General features: G+C 41.4%; 2 protein-coding genes across 4 annotated transcripts; both read right to left on the reverse strand.

Moving 5' to 3' along the window:
* Nucleotides 1-630: 630 nt before the first annotated feature.
* LOC307201819 (vomeronasal type-2 receptor 26-like) lies at nucleotides 631-8,932 on the reverse strand. Of its 2 annotated transcripts, XM_079951273.1 has the most exons (5): nucleotides 7,052-8,932; nucleotides 5,669-6,517; nucleotides 3,988-4,215; nucleotides 2,592-2,718; nucleotides 631-1,569 (listed from the first exon to the last, which is right to left on the reverse strand). In XM_079951273.1, exons 1-5 carry the CDS (start codon nucleotides 7,193-7,195, stop codon nucleotides 668-670), a joined length of 2,250 nt encoding a protein of 749 aa, XP_079807399.1. In that variant the 5' UTR covers nucleotides 7,196-8,932; the 3' UTR covers nucleotides 631-667. The 2 variants fall into 2 exon arrangements, with proteins under 2 accessions (XP_079807399.1, XP_079807400.1); XM_079951274.1 differs by lacking the exon at nucleotides 3,988-4,215.
* Nucleotides 8,933-11,845: 2,913 nt separating this feature from the next.
* LOC307201827 (vomeronasal type-2 receptor 116-like) lies at nucleotides 11,846-19,919 on the reverse strand. 2 transcript variants are annotated; one of them, XR_013832765.1, is made up of 3 exons: nucleotides 18,487-19,919; nucleotides 17,222-17,449; nucleotides 11,846-12,043 (listed from the first exon to the last, which is right to left on the reverse strand). XR_013832765.1 is itself a non-coding variant. In XM_079951294.1 (3 exons), the coding sequence occupies exons 1-3, from the start codon at nucleotides 18,358-18,360 to the stop codon at nucleotides 11,870-11,872; spliced, it is 1,020 nt and encodes a 339-aa protein (XP_079807420.1). In that variant the 5' UTR covers nucleotides 18,361-19,919; the 3' UTR covers nucleotides 11,846-11,869. The 2 variants fall into 2 exon arrangements, 1 of the variants encoding a protein (XP_079807420.1); XM_079951294.1 differs by having other exon boundaries at nucleotides 17,743-19,919.
* Between the last annotated feature and the right edge of the window lie 378 nt (nucleotides 19,920-20,297).

The following is a 20,297-nucleotide window of genomic DNA, read 5'->3' on the forward strand; positions in this document are numbered from 1 at the left end:
TATTACCACAGTGGTTCATTGTGAAAACATGGAACCATATCTTCAAAAAGGTTGCCCATCCCAGCTGTAGATGCTCAACGGTATTATCCCGCATTTTAAGACTTGAACCTAGTATGAAAAACAGAATGCTTTATGAAGCCTAGTAAATATTTGGAACAAATAAATAGGTATCAGACATGCTGACTTGAGAAGGAGATCGGGGTGGGGGCTGACATTGCACAGAACATAACATTGGTCAGGGATGATGGGAATTGTAGTCCAAAAACAGCTGGATGTCTGGGAAACCTGGTCTAGCTTGATATTCTTTATAAAAACCAGGGAGTACGTTTGAGAGCTGAAGGAGCACTTGCCAACATATGCACTGAAAGATATTTGATTAAGCACTGCATACCTCCCTAAAATCAATATGTCCCTCACTGCCAAAATGCGCTTTTGCTTGAATCTTTGAATAGGATAGATTATGGGGGATTTTTTCGGAGGAAGGGGGGTTATGTTTTAAATTCCATTATTGAACCCATCCTCCCCACCAGGGATGTATGAAACATAAAGGCATATGTTAACTCAGAGGATCCTTTCTCTAGCAATACAGTAATACTCTGAATGATAATTCATACACACAATACCCTGGGTTGCAGATAATAGCAAAACACAAAGACATTGAGATTATTCAGACCTTCCTTCTTATTAGTTGTTCCCTGTTGTTCAGTGCAGGCCTCAGCACAATGATATAACATTTAGGAAGAAAGAGGCAACCTAGGAGCCCAGCACTGGAGGCTAAGATAGAAAAGATTTCCACAGCTACCATATATTTCCCCTTTGAACTCAGGTAGGATGGAATAAAGGAGAGCCAAACACTGCAAAATACCAACATGCTGAAAGTAATGAATTTGGCTTCATTGAAACTATTGGGCAATTTCCTGGCAAAGAACGCCACAACAAAGCTGATTATGGCCAGAAAACTGATATAACCCCAAATACAGTAAAACATAGTCATGGACCCCTCATTGCATTCTAATATAATTTCTTCAGCAACTGAGTGCATGTCGACATCTGGGAATGGGGGAGAGGTGACCAACCATATGGTACAAATGCCTGCTTGAACAAGGGAGCAGGAAAGAACAATGGCATTGGCAAGTGTTTCCCCCACCCACTTCCTCATCCTGGAACCTGGTTTGGTGGCCATAAAAGCAAGAACCACAGTAATGGTTTTTGCCAACACACAAGAAACAGCCACAGAGAAGATCATGCCAAAAGTGGTTTGTCGGAGGAGACACAACACCTGCTTAGGATGTCCAATGAATAGCAATGCAGAAAGGAAGCAGAGCAGGATTGAGATAAGGAGAGTGTAGGCAAGGTTCCGGTTGTTGGCCTTGACAATGGGAGTGTTGTGGTGCTTCAGAAATATTCCTAGCACCAAGACTGTCATCAGACAAAAGAAAAGAGCAAAAAAGGCTAAACTGATGCCCAGTGGTTCTTTATACGATAAAAAGGAAATTAATTTGGGAATACAGAAATCCCTGGTTTTGCTTGGATAGGTTTTTGCAGTGCATGTAGAACAGGCATTCATGTCTGAAAAAGAAAAGGCATGGGCCTCATTTCAAATTGATTCCAGACATTTCACAAGCATACTGCAGTGTTTTCTCTTTTACATCTAAAACAATCCATTCATACTAGGATATTCCTTTGGTTTCAGTCTTCTCAAAATATGGAAGGTGAGGAGATGGTTATGTGAATTCCCATTCACCTTCCTGGGAATGTCATTATCTCATGTATTTTAGAGCTCTGTGAATCTGCAAAGTAGTGAGCTAAGATTACAGCCAATTCATATTTATAAGCCCCGTTACGGGCCCAATAAGCATGGGACACCTTTGTCTGACTGGGCTGTGGCCCATAGATTGCAGCAAAATACTGGACAAGGTTTTACCCAGTACCTCCCTTTGTGGTGGGCTCATGCGAAAAAGCTGTCCCATTGGCACCTGGTTGGGATTTTTTCCCTCAGTGAAATCATGGCTTTCTTTGTTAGGCAGAAGAAAGCCTCTTCTCCTTCCAGAGGGAAGGAGTTGTGAGCAGGAGCCGTTTCCTGTGTTTTGCGCGTACCGGTCCCTGCTTGGCTGTCCCTGCTGCCACGCCGTGTCCCCAGGCAGCCAACCAATCAAGGGGAGGCTTGGGGGTGGGGTTTAGCTGCTAAAATGCAGCCACGGCAGCACTTTCCCCTCATTTTGCTGCCGGGTGTCAACGGATCACCCACCCACCCTTCCCTTTAGTTCTTTGCTTCGTGCTTGACCTTGCTATGGGTCTGTAGTTGGTTACCTTGGTTGTTTACTTGTTTTTGGACACCACAAGAATTAAATGTATGTATGCAGATGAATACCAACTGGATACAGCTCATATGAATTTCTACACCTTTTAATATAATCCCCTGATGAACAACTTGTGTTTGAAACACATTGAGGTTAGCATATATACAATGTGGTCTAAGTCTTCTGCATCTATCACATTCACTTTTGCTTCTGCATTGTGGTGCTACAATTTTGATGTGTTTCCTTGATCATGACCAAACTTTTCCCAGCTTTGTTCACTCTATTTCTTACCCTTTTGGTCTGAAAACTTTCCTTCTGAACATGGGATGCAATCATAGCAGCAAAACGGTTTTCCCTCCTTCACTTTCTTGCTGGAACCGGGATAGCAACTTTCAGAACATACAGAAAGAGGCTGGACCTAATTTGTAATTGAAAGAGTAGAATGATTATCTTGAAAAGAAGTCTCAAGTTCTTAACATGATATTCATGTATAACTGAAACCAAACTGGGACCACTCATCCATAACTTTATCTGGCATCCTTCTGAGATGTGACATATCCAGGGCTGTGCGAGGTATTCCAAGTGTGGTCACACCATAGGTCATAATTCTGTCAACAATATATTGCCAAGTTTTTTTTTTCCACCCCCCTTCCTAATGTTCCCTAATTTAGAATTTGGCTTTTTCACACGTTGATCCGAATGTCTCTTTCATGTTCAGACACAAATTTAATGTGAGACCACAGTCGGAATGTTCAGAAGAGTTCTAGATGCTGCACCTCAAAAAGAATATTGATGAACTGAAAACGGTTCAGAGAAGAAGAAGCAAAGTCATCAAAGTGCTGGAGCAACTACATCATTGTCATCATCATCCTTAACAAGCGCTTTATCTTAATACACTATTAAAATATTTTTTAAAAAAACATTTAGAAACAAATTGAAAGGAAAGGAAACCTATGGGGAAAGTTTACAATATTTGGGGATTTTTAGCTTAGAAAAGAGGATTAGACAAATTCATGGAGAATAAGTCTGCCAAGGGCCACTAGCTAATTTTTAGCACAACAGTTGGAAGCAACAATTGTCTGAACCAGGCAGAGGGCCTTCTCAGTAGTGGTGCCCACCTTGTGGAATGCCCTATCATCTGATGACAAGGAAATAAAAAAACCTATATGACTTTTAGAAAAAATCTGAAAGCAGCTCTGTTAAGGGAAGTTTTTAATGCTCGATCTTTTATCATGTTTTCAATATTCTGTTGAGAGCCGCCCAGAATGGCTGGGGAAACCCAGCCAGATGGGTGGGGTATAAATAAATTTATTATTATTATTATTATTATTATTAATATTATTATTATTATTATTATTATTATTATTATTATTATTATACCAATCACTACAAATTGCAAATGGACAGAACACTGCTGCTCTCAAGTCCTGCTTTCAGTCTTCTCATAGACATCTTGTTGCCTGTTGTGGCATTGTGTGTGTAATCCAACTAGCACAAACATATGCTTATTCTTTTCACTACATTTAATATATTCAACAGCAAAGCAAACAGTGGAGAAGTTTTTTGAGTCTTAATTTCTACATAAGTTTTATCATTTCTAATCAAAACTCGGTATTTGTCATGGGCTGAAAATTGTTCATTCGATGAAACTGAATAGTTTCCCAAGCAGTTCCCAACTGAATCCTACCTGATTAAACCAATTGTGCCATGTGATGGCATCCTTGTTGATGGTGAACACTTGGTCTGGAGAACCCTGGGGATCCATTCTCCCAACTTTCACTCTATGAAAGGATTGGTTTGAGGAAATAATCCAGTTAATAATATCAAATCCAGTCACTAACTCCCCATTCTGGTCAAAGGAGATCTTGTCTCCAGCACTGTTGTTAAAGGAGACAATTTTCAGAAAGTGATGGAGCTAAGTTGAAAAAGAAAAGGAGCTTAGGATAGGCTACATTTCTGTGGAATCTTTCACAGTATGTCATGCAAACATCTTCCCCGGGTGGAAGCAACCCATTTACATCCTATTCTGAATCGCAGGACCCCGAAATGGCTCCAGGAAAGAATGGGTGAGAGAAGATATGCATTAGGAGCAAAGGGGAAAGAAATAACAACATCAGGCTCTGCTGCCCGAATGGATCCTGCCACCTAAGGCAGTTGCCTCACTTTGCATTTTGGGCCAGTCACTCTTGATTAAAAGTCATTTAGTGTTTTAAAGGTTAAAGAGTGCACTTTAAATTAGGTATCAAATGTATTTTCTAAATCCATCGCCTTTTTCACCATATACAATTAATTTAGCACTTCCTAAACTTATTCAACATTACTGGTCAAAAAACATAGTAGGGCTGCCCTTAGTAAACTGGATTCTGGCTGTTGGGGAGTTTCAAAGGTTCTATCTTACTTCTGCTGGACAACATTTTCTTCTAAATGAAACATGTCTCTTCTAACACAACATTACTGAATCTGAAAGCCTCTTACCAGCAAATACACACACTTCTTAACAGACTCACAATGTAGTTGTGGCACTTTCTGGGAGCCAAGAGGCAGCATGAATCAGAGGTAGCATGAATTAGTAAATGTATAGCAGCAAAACTATAATGTGTATATTTTAAGTTCACCAGTGGAAAAAGAGGGAAGCAGCTCAGTCGGTTGAGCATGAGACTCCTAGTCTCAGGGCTGGGAGTTCTAGCCCCACTTTGGGCAAATAGATTACCGTAGTGGCCCCTTCCAACTCTACAATTCTATAATCTCAGAACATATTAACACTAATATAGAGAAAGAAGATGGAAAGCAGAGAATGAGCAGAGTTTGGGGTAGGTCTGCCTTAGGTTCAGAATTGTGTCCAGGTGGAATATTCTGAAAGTGGCTAAAATGTTCAACAACTTTGCCAATGCTCAATAACTTTGCCAAAAAAAGCAGAACAATTTTTGTGTCCAGATTTTCAGCTTTTGAAATATGGCAACCCTAGTTTGGGGAGACCTTTCATTAGACAGAATAATAAAAAAGACCTGCTAGATAAGTCAAAAATCCTCCCTGGTCCAGCATACAGTTCTTATAGTAGATTACAGGATTGGACTAGATTACCCTAGTAGTCCCTTCCAACTCTACAATTCTATAGTCTCAGAGCCTGCTCACAGTAACATGAGAAAGAACATGCCAATGAGAGGATGGGAAGAGTTTGTGGAGACCTTTTACCAAACAGAATAGATACCTACTAGATCAGTCCATAGCCTATCAAGTGCAGCGTATGGTTCTTACAATGCCCAACCAGATGTCAATGGGAAGCCCACAAGAAGGATCTGATTGGAGCATATTGTTATATATTCTGAGAGATATGTTGCCATCCAACAGGAGGAATTTCATTCCATTACCTGCAACACCTGCTGATTCTGAAGGTTCCTCCACCTTCCTTCAACCACTGATGGATGATTCAGTCGAGATGAAGACATGGAGTGTAAAGCATGTGCCACGGCATAAACAGCATTGTAGATGCTGTAGCTGTGGCCAGTCAAGCTCATTTCAAAAAATGTCCCAGGAAGGCTTTCCAACTTCTCTTTTCCTGTGCAAATGTCTCCATCCACCTTATCCCCATCTACACTTAGGAATACACAACCAAAGGCCTGCTGCCAGAAATCCCTGATAAAGCCATCTCCTGTTGTGAATGAAGGGCTTTTGCTTTCAATAAATGTCTTGAATCCTGGCAGATCACTGGAGTGAACAGAGAAGGACAGAACACCATGGACTATATCTGTATCCCAGGTTCTTTGAAACACCATTGAAGTGAGCTCTATCTGAGCTGTTAATATCCACACTTTATTTATTGTACATTCTCTTTCTGAGGCATATGGTAGCCACCTCAAATACACAATGAGATAGGATTCTCCATTAGCAACCACTACATTGGCTTTGCTGTCAGTGATTCTATCATTTATTTTGGCTCCCTCATGTAGCTTATCATACATTTCTGTGACAATGGTAAATTTGTTGCTTCTTTCTATGAAGGCAAAACAAATACCCTTGCTGGAGAATACTGGAAACACTGTCTGCACAAATCTTTCTCCATATTCATCATTGGATGTAAGGATCCCAATCCATGTCCAATTGAAATGGAGAAGCAAAGTCAGAATGCCTGCATGCTGAAGAGCATCTTTAGGAGACATTTGGTAGAAGGAAAGGCCTGTGGTTTTATCATTCATCACTGGAGCAGGGCCATATATAAGCTAAAAAAAGGAAATAAGAATGAATAACTAACTAACTAACTAACTAGAAGCCCAACTTTGGCCCACAGAACACCTTTCTTCAAACTGTAGGTATATAAGTTTTTATTACAAGCACAGGAATTGTTTTAATTGAGGCTGGTTCAGTATGGCAAATGGGGCAATGCTTTATCAATCTCTGTCTTTTCTCAGAAAATCTACATCTGGCTGCCATCTTACTTACAACAAGTCAGGGGATTGGTCTGCCTGTCATATGCTGTGGCTGTAATTATTGCTGATTTTCCTTTCTTCCACCTACCCACCATCACTTGACAATTTACTTTCTTCTGTAGGTGCTGTTATATTTCCAACACTCTCATTTATAATGAACTGTATCTCAGCTTCCATTTGACATTCCTAAAGAAGGAAATATTTCCTACATGCCTTCACCCACTTCAGTTTCCAAACCCACAATCTTGCCTGTGTGGTGAAAAAAAAGCATTTAAATGGATGAATTCCCACATTCCACATAAAGATAGAGACATCTACACAATCTACCTGTGGAATCTTGTAGATATCCAATACAGTTGCAATATAATGAGAAATTAGAGGGTCCAGCCCCCCAACAATTGCTATTAATTTATTTTGGACATCACATATGTAGTTGGGAACTATTTTTTCTTTTGAAGACATAAGCTGCATTGTGGCATGATAGGTATTCTTTGCATTGAAGTAACTGTCGTAAATGTGGAAGCCCAAGGAAGTATTGGGTAAAATCTGAGAGTTTTCATTTATCTCCTTTACAGCAAATGCCAAAGCCAGGATGTGCTGGTAATTCTTAGGCACTACCCTAAAAATAAAATAAAAAATACAGCATATTAGGATATCCTACACATTGTAAAATGTGGACTATGTTGTACTCCCTATACTTCCTTACAGTATTTATGTACAAACTTTCTTTAGGCAATTCTTAGCCCTAAGTAGGCTGCACAAATATTAGACAACTGTATTCTCCTTTACAACAATGCACTCGATATAGTTTATTGATAAGTTACCAATATAAAGTTCCATGTGTTATCATGAACCATACGATTTGACATTTTCAGAAGGCTGTATTCGATGCATGTGAACACCTACTCCCATTCTTGATATATATCTTATTCTATGACATTACTGGATCTTTTCTTAAGAATGCGTCAGAATACAGAACACTTTATAAGTTCTTGGTGAAGTACCTCCAACAGTTGAAGGTAAAATCCATATTTTAAGTACATGTTCAGAGTGTGGTGATAACTGCACTAGAATTAGAGTTGTATTCTGTATTTGAGAAACTTCCATGTTTTGTAAAACTGTTGCATCTCCCTTGACATCTCCTTCCTTATTATATACAAATATATAAACACCCCAGCTCTCTTACAAAGACATTTTGAAATTCTATAAAAAAATGACATCAATCAGAGCAAGTGGTAAGAAATACAAATTAAGATAGCTTATCACTGACCATTAATATCTCTGGCTTCATTGATAGTAGTTTCTAAAATTTTTAAGTGAAGGAAGCCATCACTAGTACTGTCAAAATCAGATGAACTTGATCTGTCTCCATTCTGAATATAATTAAATTAGTATTTAAGTTCACATGAAAATTGTTTGACAAACTTGGAGAAAGACTGTAATTCACATCCTTAATGGAAACAGAAACTGTAACAACCAACAATAGTAACATCAAGGTCTTACGCGAGCTCTTCAAACAACACAGGTGGAGGTGCTTCAGTGAAGGTTAGTGAGTTGGAGATTATGAAGGTCTGAGAAGTGATGCCACCAATTATGTTGCCTCCCAACTGATGATACTTGTGAATTGGATTGTGTGGAGCTCTTACCATGCAGTTAATGTGAGGCTTGCATGCCATGTGAGGAAGTAGTACCAATATCGAGACTACTAATGTCACCATCCTCAGTACAAATGTCCTCTCTAAACAGAGATTGTGTTTAGACTCAAACAGGTGGTTCCTTGTTTTCCTCCCAAAGTTCCTGCTCCTACAACTAACTATTAAATTGAATATTTATATTATCCTTCATACACTGTGCTATTACTTTTGCTTCTGTCCACTGAAACTCCTTGGGAAGAAGCATTGTCAAGTAGTTGAATTAATTACAGTCCTTTTCAAAATTACAGGATTACAGGAGTAGGTAATCATCAACTTAATATTGTTTTTCACAAATGGAGTTGGAAAAAGAAGAAGTTTGACACATCTGAACAAAGGAGCCTCCATAACAGCTCAAACTTCAGGGCCACAAAAATGTACTTCCTTTTGACTGGCATGGATTTTCCAATATTCAGTTTTATTGGATGAGAGTGCCAGCAGCACTCCTTGAGCAGTTCAAGTTGATGCTGCGGTTTTGCCTCAGTGGGGGGAAACACATAGGCAAACCTCCAAGAGATGTGCCTGCATGTGCCAGGAGAGCGGGAGTCTCTTGCTGATTTTGGTGAAGTAAAAAGTGCCAGTGATGTTGCCCTTTGGGTACTTCCAGATGGCTCTGTGGGGTGGGGGATGCTTCCCAATGCTAGGGAAAGCAGCCCAGAGCACGCATGGGTTTGGATGGCAAAAGTCCCAGTCCCTGGGAAAGTCATTAGCCCATTGAAGCTCTTCAGAGATGATTGGAGTAAGCATGGAGGGATTTCTAGCCACCAATCTGAGTGAGCTGTGCCAGGAGTTTCTAAATTAGGTGCCTCCAGACAAAGCCTGGTGGCAGGATATTGATTTGTGGTGTGGGGCAGGAGATGAAGTAGATTTGCCCTAGGGTAGCAAAGGGGAGAAAATTGGAGAGGTACCCCACATTGTTAGTAAGAAATAAAATTTTCCAACATTTTTTCTTCATGATGCTCTGCAGGCAGCTAGGGAGATTTCTTCGGGGCAAGAATGTGAGGGAAAGCCAAAGAGAATTTGAACAGCTCCAGGAAGAAGGAACCTGCAATTTTGGCCAGTTAATCTACTGGAACTGTAAACTTTGAGAAACCCTAGGACAAAGAACTATACAGTCGTATCTTGGAAGTCAAATGGAATCCATTTCGGAAGTCCGTTTGACTTCCAAAATGTTCAGAAAATGAAGTGCGGCTTCTGATTAACTGCAGGAAGCTGCGGAAGCCCTGCTGGGCATTTGGGTTCCAAAGAACGTCTGCAAACTGGAACACTCACTTCTGGGTTTGCGGTGTTCAGGAGCCAAAACGTCCAAGTACCAAGGCGTTCAGGATCCAAGGTATAACTGTACAGACAACCACATGGCACAGGGGCCTGTTTAGTGACGTACTATTTGCATGGTTATGGTGAGGAGAACTATTAATGATTTTAAGGAATTATTCTGAATGTTTAATGTATGTACAACTGCAAACATCTTGTACTCAGGTTTCAATAACTGAAACTGATACTGTACAGATGGAACAGACAGTGCTCTGGACCTCTCCATTTGGACTCCCTGTGCAGTTAAACTACAGCTCTATAGGGAAATATGGAGGCAGTGAAACTGACAAGCAACATATCATCATAAACATACAGTGGTACCTCGGGTTACAGACGCTTCAGGTTACGGACGCTTCAGGTTATAGACTCTGCTAACCCAGAAATAGTACATCGGGTTAAGAACTTTGCTTCAGGATAAGAACAGAAATCGTGTGTCAGCGACACGGCAGCAGCGAGAGGCCCCATTAGCTAAAGTGGTACCTCAGGTTAAGAACAGTTTCAGGTTCAGAACAGACCTCCAGAACGAATTAAGTTCTTAACCCAAGGTACCACTGTATTAGGAACCTCAATGGATATAGGAGGCTCTCTAATTCATACGCTTACCCTGCATGAAACGAGGGCAATGAAAATAGGTGGGGGGGGGGGAGCTACGGTACTTGTTCTAATGCCTGAATAGGGTTAAATATATCTTCATGCTTTCTTTCTTATTAGCTGTTCCCTGTTGTTCAGCTCAGGCCTCAACACAATAATGTAAAATTTTGGGGCAAAGATGCAACTCAAAAGTCCAGCACTGGAGGCCAAGATAGAAAAGATCTCCACAGCAACTAGGTATTTACCTTTGGAGCTCAGGTAGGCTGGAACAAAGGATAGCCAAACACTGCAAAAGACCAACATGCTGAAAGTGATGAATTTGGCTTCATTGAAACTGTCAGGTAACTTCCTGACAAGGAAAGCCACAATGAAACTGATAATTGCCAGGAAGCCCATATAGCCCAAAACACAATAAAGCATAGTCTCTGAACCCTCATTACATTCCAGGACAATTTCCTCCATTATTGACCACATGTCAACATCTGGAAATGGGGGAGAGGTTACTATCCACACAGCACAAATGCCTGCTTGAAGAAGGGTGCAGAAAAGAACAAAGAAGGATGCAAGTCTTTTCCCCACCCACTTCCTCATCCTAGATCCAGGTTTAGTGGCCATAAAAGCCAGAAGCACTGTGATGGTTTTAGCCAGCACACAAGAAACAGCCCCTGAAAAGATGATGTCAAAAGCAGTTTGTCGGAGGAGACATGTCATCTCCCCAGGCTGGCCAATGAATAGTAATGCACAGAGGAAGCAGAGCAGGAGAGAGCAAAGGAGAGTGTAGGTGAGATTGCGATTGTTGGCCTTGACAATGGGAGTGTCGTTGTGCTTCATAAACATTCCTAGCACCACAGCTGTGATCAAAGAAAAAGAAAGGACCAAAAAGGTAAAACTTATCCCCAAAGGTTCTGTGTAAGACAAAAAGGTAATGACCTAAGGATACAGAAATCCTGTCTATTGCTTGGATAGGTTTTGTCTGTACATGTAGAACAGTCATTCATGTCTGAAAAAGAAATTAGGTAACCACAAGTTTACATACAAGCCAAACATGTTGTAACTCTTTATCTTATAAGGTTTTTTTAAAAAACCAATTCTTATTAGGGAATCCTTTTAAGGTCAATCCTTTGAAATGTGTCCAGTTACGAGATGGTGGAGTAGGTTACCATTCATTGACTAGCATCCTCATGAAGGTATTATGTTCTTTCGAACAACATATTTATTTACATATTTATCATTTCCTTTGTTCATTCCTGAGGCTTTTCTCCTTTTGTTTTGAAGTGGAATAAGTGGTATGCAATTGATATGGCACTTCCGCTCATGTTATGTAACATTGATGGAGGAAAGGAGTCACATAAGGAAGAATCTTCCACAAGCGACTATCCCAGCACAAAAGTCTGTGGCTATCCAACAACATGCTAAGAATAATTTTCACGAGCTGTTAAGTAACAGGATAGGCAGCACAACAAAACTATGCTCAAGTGTTTGCATGAATGCTTCTAAGGGGATTCTCATTTGTTTTTGTTTTGTGATGCTGCACTTTGACGTGTCCTCTTCATTCTGGCCAAATTACACGATATCTCTGCACAGCATATTTCTTATCCTCCTGCTCTGAAAACTTCCCTTCTGAACATGGGGTGCAATCATAGCAGCAAAATGGCTCCCCCTCTTTCATTTTCTTGCTAGAACCAGGATGGCAAGTCTCACTACATACAGAAAGAGGCTTAACCTAATCCAGAAATGAAAGAGCAGAATGTTAATCTTGAGAAAAATCAATTTAGATCCACATAGATATAGATGTAAATCTATATATCTATCTATATGTATATATATCCACCTATATACATCTATATGAACATATATATTGTAACTGAAAATGAATCTTGAACCATTGTTGAATACCTTAATCAAACACCACCATGTTAAGGTTGAAAATAACAATAATAATAATAATAATAATAATAATAATAATAATAATAATAATAATTTATTTGTACCCCGCCCATCTGGCTGGGTTTCCCCAGCCACTCTGGGCAGCTTCCATAGAAACCAAAAATACACTAAAATATCACAGATTAAAAACTTCCCTGAACAGGGCTGCCTTAAGATGTCTTCTGAATGTCAGGTAGTTATTTATCGCTTTGACATCTGATGGGAGGGCATTCCACAGGGCAGGCGCCACTACCGAGAAGGCCCTCTGCCTGGTTCCCTGTAGCTTTGCTTCTCGCAATGAGGGAACCGCCAGAAGGCCCTCGGCGCTGGACCTCAGTGTCCGGGCAGAACGATGGGGGTGGAGACGCTCCTTCAGGTATACTGGGCCGAGGCTGTTTAGGGCTTTAAAGGTCAACACCAGCACTTTGAATTGTGCTCGGAAACGTACTGGGAGCCAATGTAGGTCTTTCAAGACCGGTGTTATGTGGTCTCGGCGGCTGCCCCCAGTCACCAGTCTAGCTGCCACATTCTGGATTAGTTGTAGTTTCCGAGTCACCTTCAAAGGTAGCCCCATGTAGAGCGCATTGCAGTAGTCCAAGTGGGAGATAACTAGAGCATGCACCACTCTGGCGAGACAGTCCGCGGGCAGGTAGGGTCTCAGCCTGCGTACCAGGTGGAGTTGGTAGACAGCTGCCCTGGATACAGAATTGACCTGCGCCTCCATGGACAGCTGTGAGTCCAAAATGACTCCCAGGATGCGCACCTGGTCCTTCAGGGGCACAGTTACCCTATTCAGGACCAGGGAGTCCTCCACACCAGCCCGCCCCCTGTCCCCCAAAAACAGTACTTCTGTCTTGTCAGGATTCAACCTCAATCCATTAGCCGCCATCCATCCTCCAACCGCCTCCAGGCACTCACACAGGACCTTCACCGCCTTCACTGGTTCTGATTTGAAAGAGAGGTAGAGCTGGGTATCATCTGCATATTGATGGACACCCAGTCCAAACCCCCTGATGATCTCTCCCAGCGGCTTCATATAGATGTTAAAAAGCATGGGGGAGAGGACGGAACCCTGAGGCACCCCACAAGTGAGGGCCCAGGGGTCTGAACACTCATCCCCCACCACCACTTTCTGAACACGGCCCAGGAGGAAGGAGCAAAACCACTGTATAACAGTGCCCCCAGCTCCCAGCCCCTCTAGACAGTCCAGAAGGATGTTATGGTCAATTGTATCAAAGGCCGCTGAGAGATCCAGCAGAACTAGGAAACAACTCTCACCTTTGTCCCTAGCTCGCCGGAGATCATCAACCAGCGCGACCAAGGCAGTTTCAGTCCCATGAGGCCTGAATCCCAATTGGAAGGGATCCAAATGGTCCGCATCCTCCAGGCGTGCCTGGAGTTGTTCAGCAACCACTCGCTCAATCACCTTGCCCAAGAATGGAAGATTTGAGACTGGGCGATAGTTGGCCATACTGGCTGGGTCTAAAGATGGTTTTTTAAGAAGCGGTTTAATGACCGCCTCTTTCAGTGGATCTGGGAATGTTCCCTCACAGAGGGAAGCATTCACCACCCCGCAGAGCCCATCACCCAGCCCTTCCTGGCTTGCTTTTATTAGCCAGGATGGGCAAGGATCAAGGAGACAGGTGGTTGGTTTCACGCGTCCAAGCAGCCTGTCCACATCCTCGGGGGTAACGGATTGAAATTGATTCCATGCAACTTGACCAGACAGAGCTCTAGCACTCTCCCGCCCCAGCCCTGCTCCCACGGTGGTGTCTAGCTCCTTCCGAATATGAGTGATTTTATCTGCAAAAAACTTTGCAAAATCGTTGCAGGAGATCTTGGGGTCTTTACAAGGCCCCGGTGGTAAAGGTGGTTCCGTTAAATTACGAACCACCTGAAAGAGTCTCCTGCTACTATTTTCTGCAGATGCAATAGAGGCGGGGAAGAAAGTCTTCTTCGTCATTTGGACAGGAAAATTGGTTTCCAGGTGGAAAAATCAAAGTTGGAAACAGAATTGTTAGAACCCAATGCTAAGATATTGTCGAGAATGTATAACCTGCTGTTGAAGTGGAATACTGAGGATGAAACGGTAAAATCTGCTATGATAAAATGGGCACAAGACATTGGTCATAACATTATGTTTGTTGACTGGGAACAGTTGTGGACCACCGGTATGAAATTCACGGCATGTAATGCCTTAAGAAAGAATATTATGAAAATGATATATAGGTGGTACATGACCCCAGTCAAACTTGCAAAAATTTATCACTTGCCCGATAATAAATGTTGGAAATGCAAAGAAACTGAAGGGACATTCTTTCACCTTTGGTGGACGTGCCCAAGGATTAAGGCTTTCTGGGAAATGATATATAATGAACTGAAAAAGGTATTCAAGTATACCTTCTTGAAGAAACCAGAGGCCTTTCTCCTGGGTATGGTCAGCCAATTGGTGCCAAAGAAGGACAGAACTTTTTTTATGTATGCTACAGCAGCAGCAAGAGTACTCATTGCAAAGCATTGGAAGACGCAAGATCTACCCACCTTGGAAGAATGGCAGATGCAAGTAATAGACTATATGGAACTGGCTGAAATGACCGGCAGAATTCGAGATCAAGGAGAAGAGCAGGTGGAAGAAAACTGGAAGAAGTTTAAACTTTATTTACAAAAACACTGTAAAATTTTTGAATGTTGAGGACATTGAAAAGGAAAAGAAGGGGTTCTAGTGATTAGGTTAAATAAGAGTACAAAGGGAGGGACGAAGGATGAAAATTAATAAGAATGATCTTGCTGAAGTAATTATTACATAGAATACAAGACCGGGAGGCGGGTGGAAGGAAGGAAAATAAGGGTTTGAATGTTATAACTGGAATGTGAGTTCTTTTTTATATGTTAAAATTTTCTTTTCTTTTTTTATCTGTGTATCTTTTTTTTTCTTTATTCTTATCTCATGTTTGTTTTTTACATGTTTTTTATTTGTGTAAAAACTTAATAAAATATTATATTAAAAAAAAAAAAGAAATTCTTCGCCGTCGCTATCGCCACTTGGTAGGCTCAACGTTGAGCTCTAACCTGTGTCCAGTCAGATTCAGAGTGAGTTTTTTTCCACTGACGCTCTAGCCGTCTCAGTGATTGTTTCATCGCCCTCAGCTCCGAAGAAAACCACGGGGCTGTCCGGGCTCCATGCAATCGGAGAGGGCGCTTCGGAGCCGGACAGTCGATAGCCCTGGTTAACTCCGCATTCCAGCGGGCCACCAGGGAATCAGCTGAAAGGCCATCAACATGGGATAAAGCATCCCCTACCACTCTCTGGAAACCATTTGGATCCATTAAGTGGTGGGGGCGGACCATCCGAATTGGTCCCACCTCCCTGCAGAGAGGAAGGGTTGCGGAGAAGTCCAGTTGCACCAGGAAGTGATCTGACCATGGCACTTCTTTTGTTTCACTTTTATTTAGTGTCAGATCACCCACATCACTAGAGGTGAACACCAGGTCTAAGGCATGTCCATGACTATGAGTTGGGCCAAACTTATTCAGGGACAGCCCCATGGAGGCCATGCTTTCCACGAAGTCCCGAGCAGCCCCTTTTTATGTATGCTACAGCACCAGCAAGAGTACGGCATGGATGTTAAAATCCCCTAGGACAACCAAACTAGGTGTCTCCAGGAGAAAATCTGCCATAACCTGAAACAGCTCAGACAGGGAATCCTTGGTGCAGCAGGGAGGTCGGTAAACCAAAAGGAATCCTATACTGCCCCTATTGCCCAACTTCCAGAACATGCACTCAGAAAACTGGATCTTCCCAGTAGGACGCCTGGTGCAAGCTAGTGACTTCCTAAAAATTACTGAAACCCCCCCTCCCCGCCCACATGACCTGGGTTGCTGTGCGTAAGAGAAACCTGGTGGGCAAGCAGCGGCAAGGACAGGCCCATCTGCTTCCTCCAACCAGGTCTCTGTCACACATGCCAGGTCAAATCCTGCATCCACAATCAGGTCGTGGATGGCAGTGGTTTTATTCATCATCGACTTGACATTACACAGCAACACCTTCAGGTCATGTAGGTTTCCCCTGTTGATTCCAGTATCCATCCGGTCAAGGTCAGACCCGGAGGCAGGGATAGTCTTCAAACAACGACTAAACCTGCCTCCTCGGTAATGACATGGTCTGGTCTTAGCGTAACTCCGCCTCCTGCCCATGATCACCGAGATCGGATGTCCCAGTGCTTCCCCCCCTGTGGAACTTGTCCCAGCCATCGTGTTGGCTGAGGCCCCACTCCCAGGCAGCCCTGATCCCGCCCCTTAAAAACAAAACACAAACTATACAGAACCAATAAAACAACAACAACAACAAAAAGGAACAGAACAATTATACTAAAATTAATCCCCAACCATTCATAGGAGCATAATGGTGCATTCAATGACCTATGTGCATCCATCCAATTGCCACTAGACTGGGAAAGGAGGCCTATAACTAGGTCTGAAAGATCATCCACCCATTTGCAATATTTTGTATGCTACCATGGACTTTCAAATGCTATCATGGTGCTATGGGATGAAGACATGGAAGAAATTATGTTGCATGTATTTAATTTATGCCACTATGCTAATGCTGGAAATTGTAGAATTGTGTTAGTATTGTCTCGGGGATTTCCACCCAATTATCCATTATAATGAGGTGTGTGTGGTAGTCACCCTCTACCTAGTTTCTGTCCTTCAAATATTACCACAGTGCTGTGATGTGAAAACATGGAAACATATCTTCAAAAAGGTTGCCCATCCCAGCTGTAGATGCTCCACAGTATTTCCCCGCATTTTAAGACTTCAACCTAGTATGAAAAACAGAACGCTTGTCTGAAGCCTAGTAAATTTGGGCACAAATGAATAGGTACCAGACATGCTGACTTGGGAAGGAGATGGGGGGAGGAGGGATCTGATGTTGCCCAGAACAGCACAATGTCATGTAATCTGAAGACCCTACCTGTTTAAACCAATGGTGCCATTCTATGACATTCTCATTGATGGTGAATGCTTGGTCTGGTGAAACTTGTGGATCAATCTTCCCAACTTTCACTCTATGAAAGGATTGGTTTGAAGAAAAAATCCAGTTTATAATATCATATCCAGCGATTAACTCCCCATTCTGGTCTAAAGAAACCTTATCACCAGAGCTGTTGTTAAAGGAAACACCTCTGAGATAGTGATGGAGCTAGATTGAAAAAGCCAACACAAAAGTTTAGGTAAGGCTGTGATTAGACAACAGTGTTCTGGATCTTTCAGAGTATAAGACCATTGTGAACTGGAATTAGTTTTTGGAGATGTGGAACTGGAACTCTTAAAATAATTATTATTTATCAATTTATTATTAAAAGTAAATGTTCTGAGCTTTGGTCTTTTTAAAAGAGTCATGTGTATTTCTAGCTCACGTGGAAAGGAAGAAATATTAAAAATGGAGCAAGCAATGTAACCTTTGGGTGTGTCCCCCCCCCCCAAATCCATTACCTGCCACAACTTTAGATTTGGAAACTTCAGTCCTCCATCAACAGGCATTGTTCGATATTTGTGTCTAGATGAGGACATTGCATTTAACGCATGGGCCACGACACACATGCTATTGTAGATGCTGTAGCTATGGCCAGTCATGCTCATTTCAAAAAATGGCCCAGGAAGATCACTCAGCTTCTCTTCCCCTGTACAAATATCCCCATCCACATTGCTCATCGCTGAATTTGGAAATACACAGCTGAATGCATGTTGCCAGAAGTGTCTGATAAAACCATCTCCTTTGGTTTCAAGAGGTTTTCTACTGTCAATAAATTTGTCAAATCCTGGTGGGTTATTGGAATGAATTGTGAAAGACAGAACACCATGAAGGATGTCTGTATCCCAGGTCCTTTGATAAGCAATGGAAGTCAGCTCCATCTGGGCTGTTACTATCCACACTATGCCTTTCTGTTTATTTGTCATGTGCTCTTGCCCTGATAGATATGGAAACCATCTCAAAAACATAATAGTATGAGATTCTCCATAAACCACTACTACATTGGCTTTGCTGTCAATAATGTTATCATGTAGCTTCGCTCCCTGATTGAACATGTCATTAAGTTCAGTGAAAATCATATGTGTGTGTGACTTTTTTCTATGAAGGCAAAGCAGATACCACTTTGAGTAAACTCTGGAACCACAGTTTGTAGAAATCTATCTCCATATTCATCATTAGAGGTAAGGATCCCAATCCATGTCCACCTGAAATGCAGGATCAAAGAGAGAATCCCTGCATACTGCCAGTCTTCCTCGGGGGCCATCTGGTAGAAGGAAAGCCCTGGTGTTTTATCATTCATCACTACAGGAGGGCCATAAATAAGCTAAAGATAGATGTGGAGGGGAAGAAAATATAATAGCATTCATTTCATGCTTCCAAGTGTTGAAAGTAATTCACAAATATCATATCAGTAATCATTAGAACATGGTTTATTCTTGTCACATTTTCATGTGCATTGTCACCAGGTATTAGTTTGTTCAAACAATGTGTAGGTATTTTTATTATTATTACAAGAACAGTGAGAGAACAAGTACTTCTGAGGAAGGGTTTACATTGTCTTGTTTCTGATTTATGAATAACCCACGTGGCTGTATTTCTTAGGGAATATTTGATGCTCACTCAAAAAGAATGCCCATCTAAGCATGCATCTCTGCCTCTTTCTTCTTCCTACCCCATCTCTTTCAAAACAGTTAAAATTCTATATTCAGCACACACAGAGACCAACACACATACATCCTACCTGTGGGATCTTATAAGTATCCACAACAGTTGCCACATGAAGGGAGGTTAGGGGGTCCAATCCCCCTATGACCGCAATCAGGTTATATGCAATATTACATTTATAATTGGGAACAAACTTCTCCAGTGTTTGTATAAGTAGCAAAGTTGCATGGTAGGTCCATTTTATAGTGAAATAACTGTCATATATGTAGAAGCCCAAGGTGACATTGAGTAACATCTGAGGGTTTTCATTGATCTCCTTGACTGCAAATGCCAAAGCCAAGATATGCTGATAATTCTTAGGCAACACACTAGAATGAGAACCACTTTCTGTATTACTGGAAATATCAGGAGTTATTTCACATGTTCACTTATAATACAATAGCAAACACACCTTCCCTACCCCTTCCAAACAACATTGAGGAGGAGGAGGAGGAGGAGGAAGACAGGGAGGATAGCAGAATATGAGACATAGACAAAGACATGAGATGGGACAACGTAATCATGATGTGGGAGGAGCTTAAATTCCAGTTATGAAGTCATTTAATTTTGACACTCTTTTAACTGTTTTGCTTTTTGAAAAAAGAAGACCCAATCAGATGCACCAATGACAGTTTCCAGGATGCAATACAAGAGAGAGAAACAAATCACCTTACATAAGCTCTTCATAGGATGCCTGTGGGGGTACAGTTTTGAAGGGGATGAAATTGGAGACAATGAAGCTGTGAGAAGCAATTTCACCAATAAAGAGGTCACCTGACTGATGATATTCATGAAGCGGAGGGTATGGATCTTGAACCATGCATCTGACAATATGTTCCTTGCAAGCAGTAACAGAATCAAGAAAACAATATTCACCATTTTCAGTACCATTTTGATACAACTATTGCCATCTTTGAAGGTTTGAATTTAAAATAAAAGGATATGTTAAGATAAATTACAGGACAGAAAACAGAGGAAAATGGAAAGGAATTGCTGAAAAAATTAATAGAAGTGGAATACAAAAAGGGAGGTGTGAGGAGGTCGCGGAAACAAGTAAATGAAAGATAAGTTATTGAAAGTATTTGATGTGTTTTAAATTGTGTTTGTTTTGTTTTTTTAGTTTAATGTTAGTGTTTTGTTAGTGTAATGTAGTGTTTTTTGTATTGTATTGTATTGTATTGTATTGTATTGTATTGTATTGTATTGTATTGTATTGTATGGTTTTTCTTTTCTGTAGTGTCTAAATTGTTGGAAAAGGTAATAAATATTATTTAAAAAATAAAATAAAATAAAAGGCAAAGCATCAGAGATC

Source organism: Podarcis cretensis, assembly GCF_951804945.1.
Source record: "Podarcis cretensis genome assembly, chromosome: 13".
NCBI lineage: Eukaryota > Metazoa > Chordata > Lepidosauria > Squamata > Lacertidae > Podarcis > Podarcis cretensis.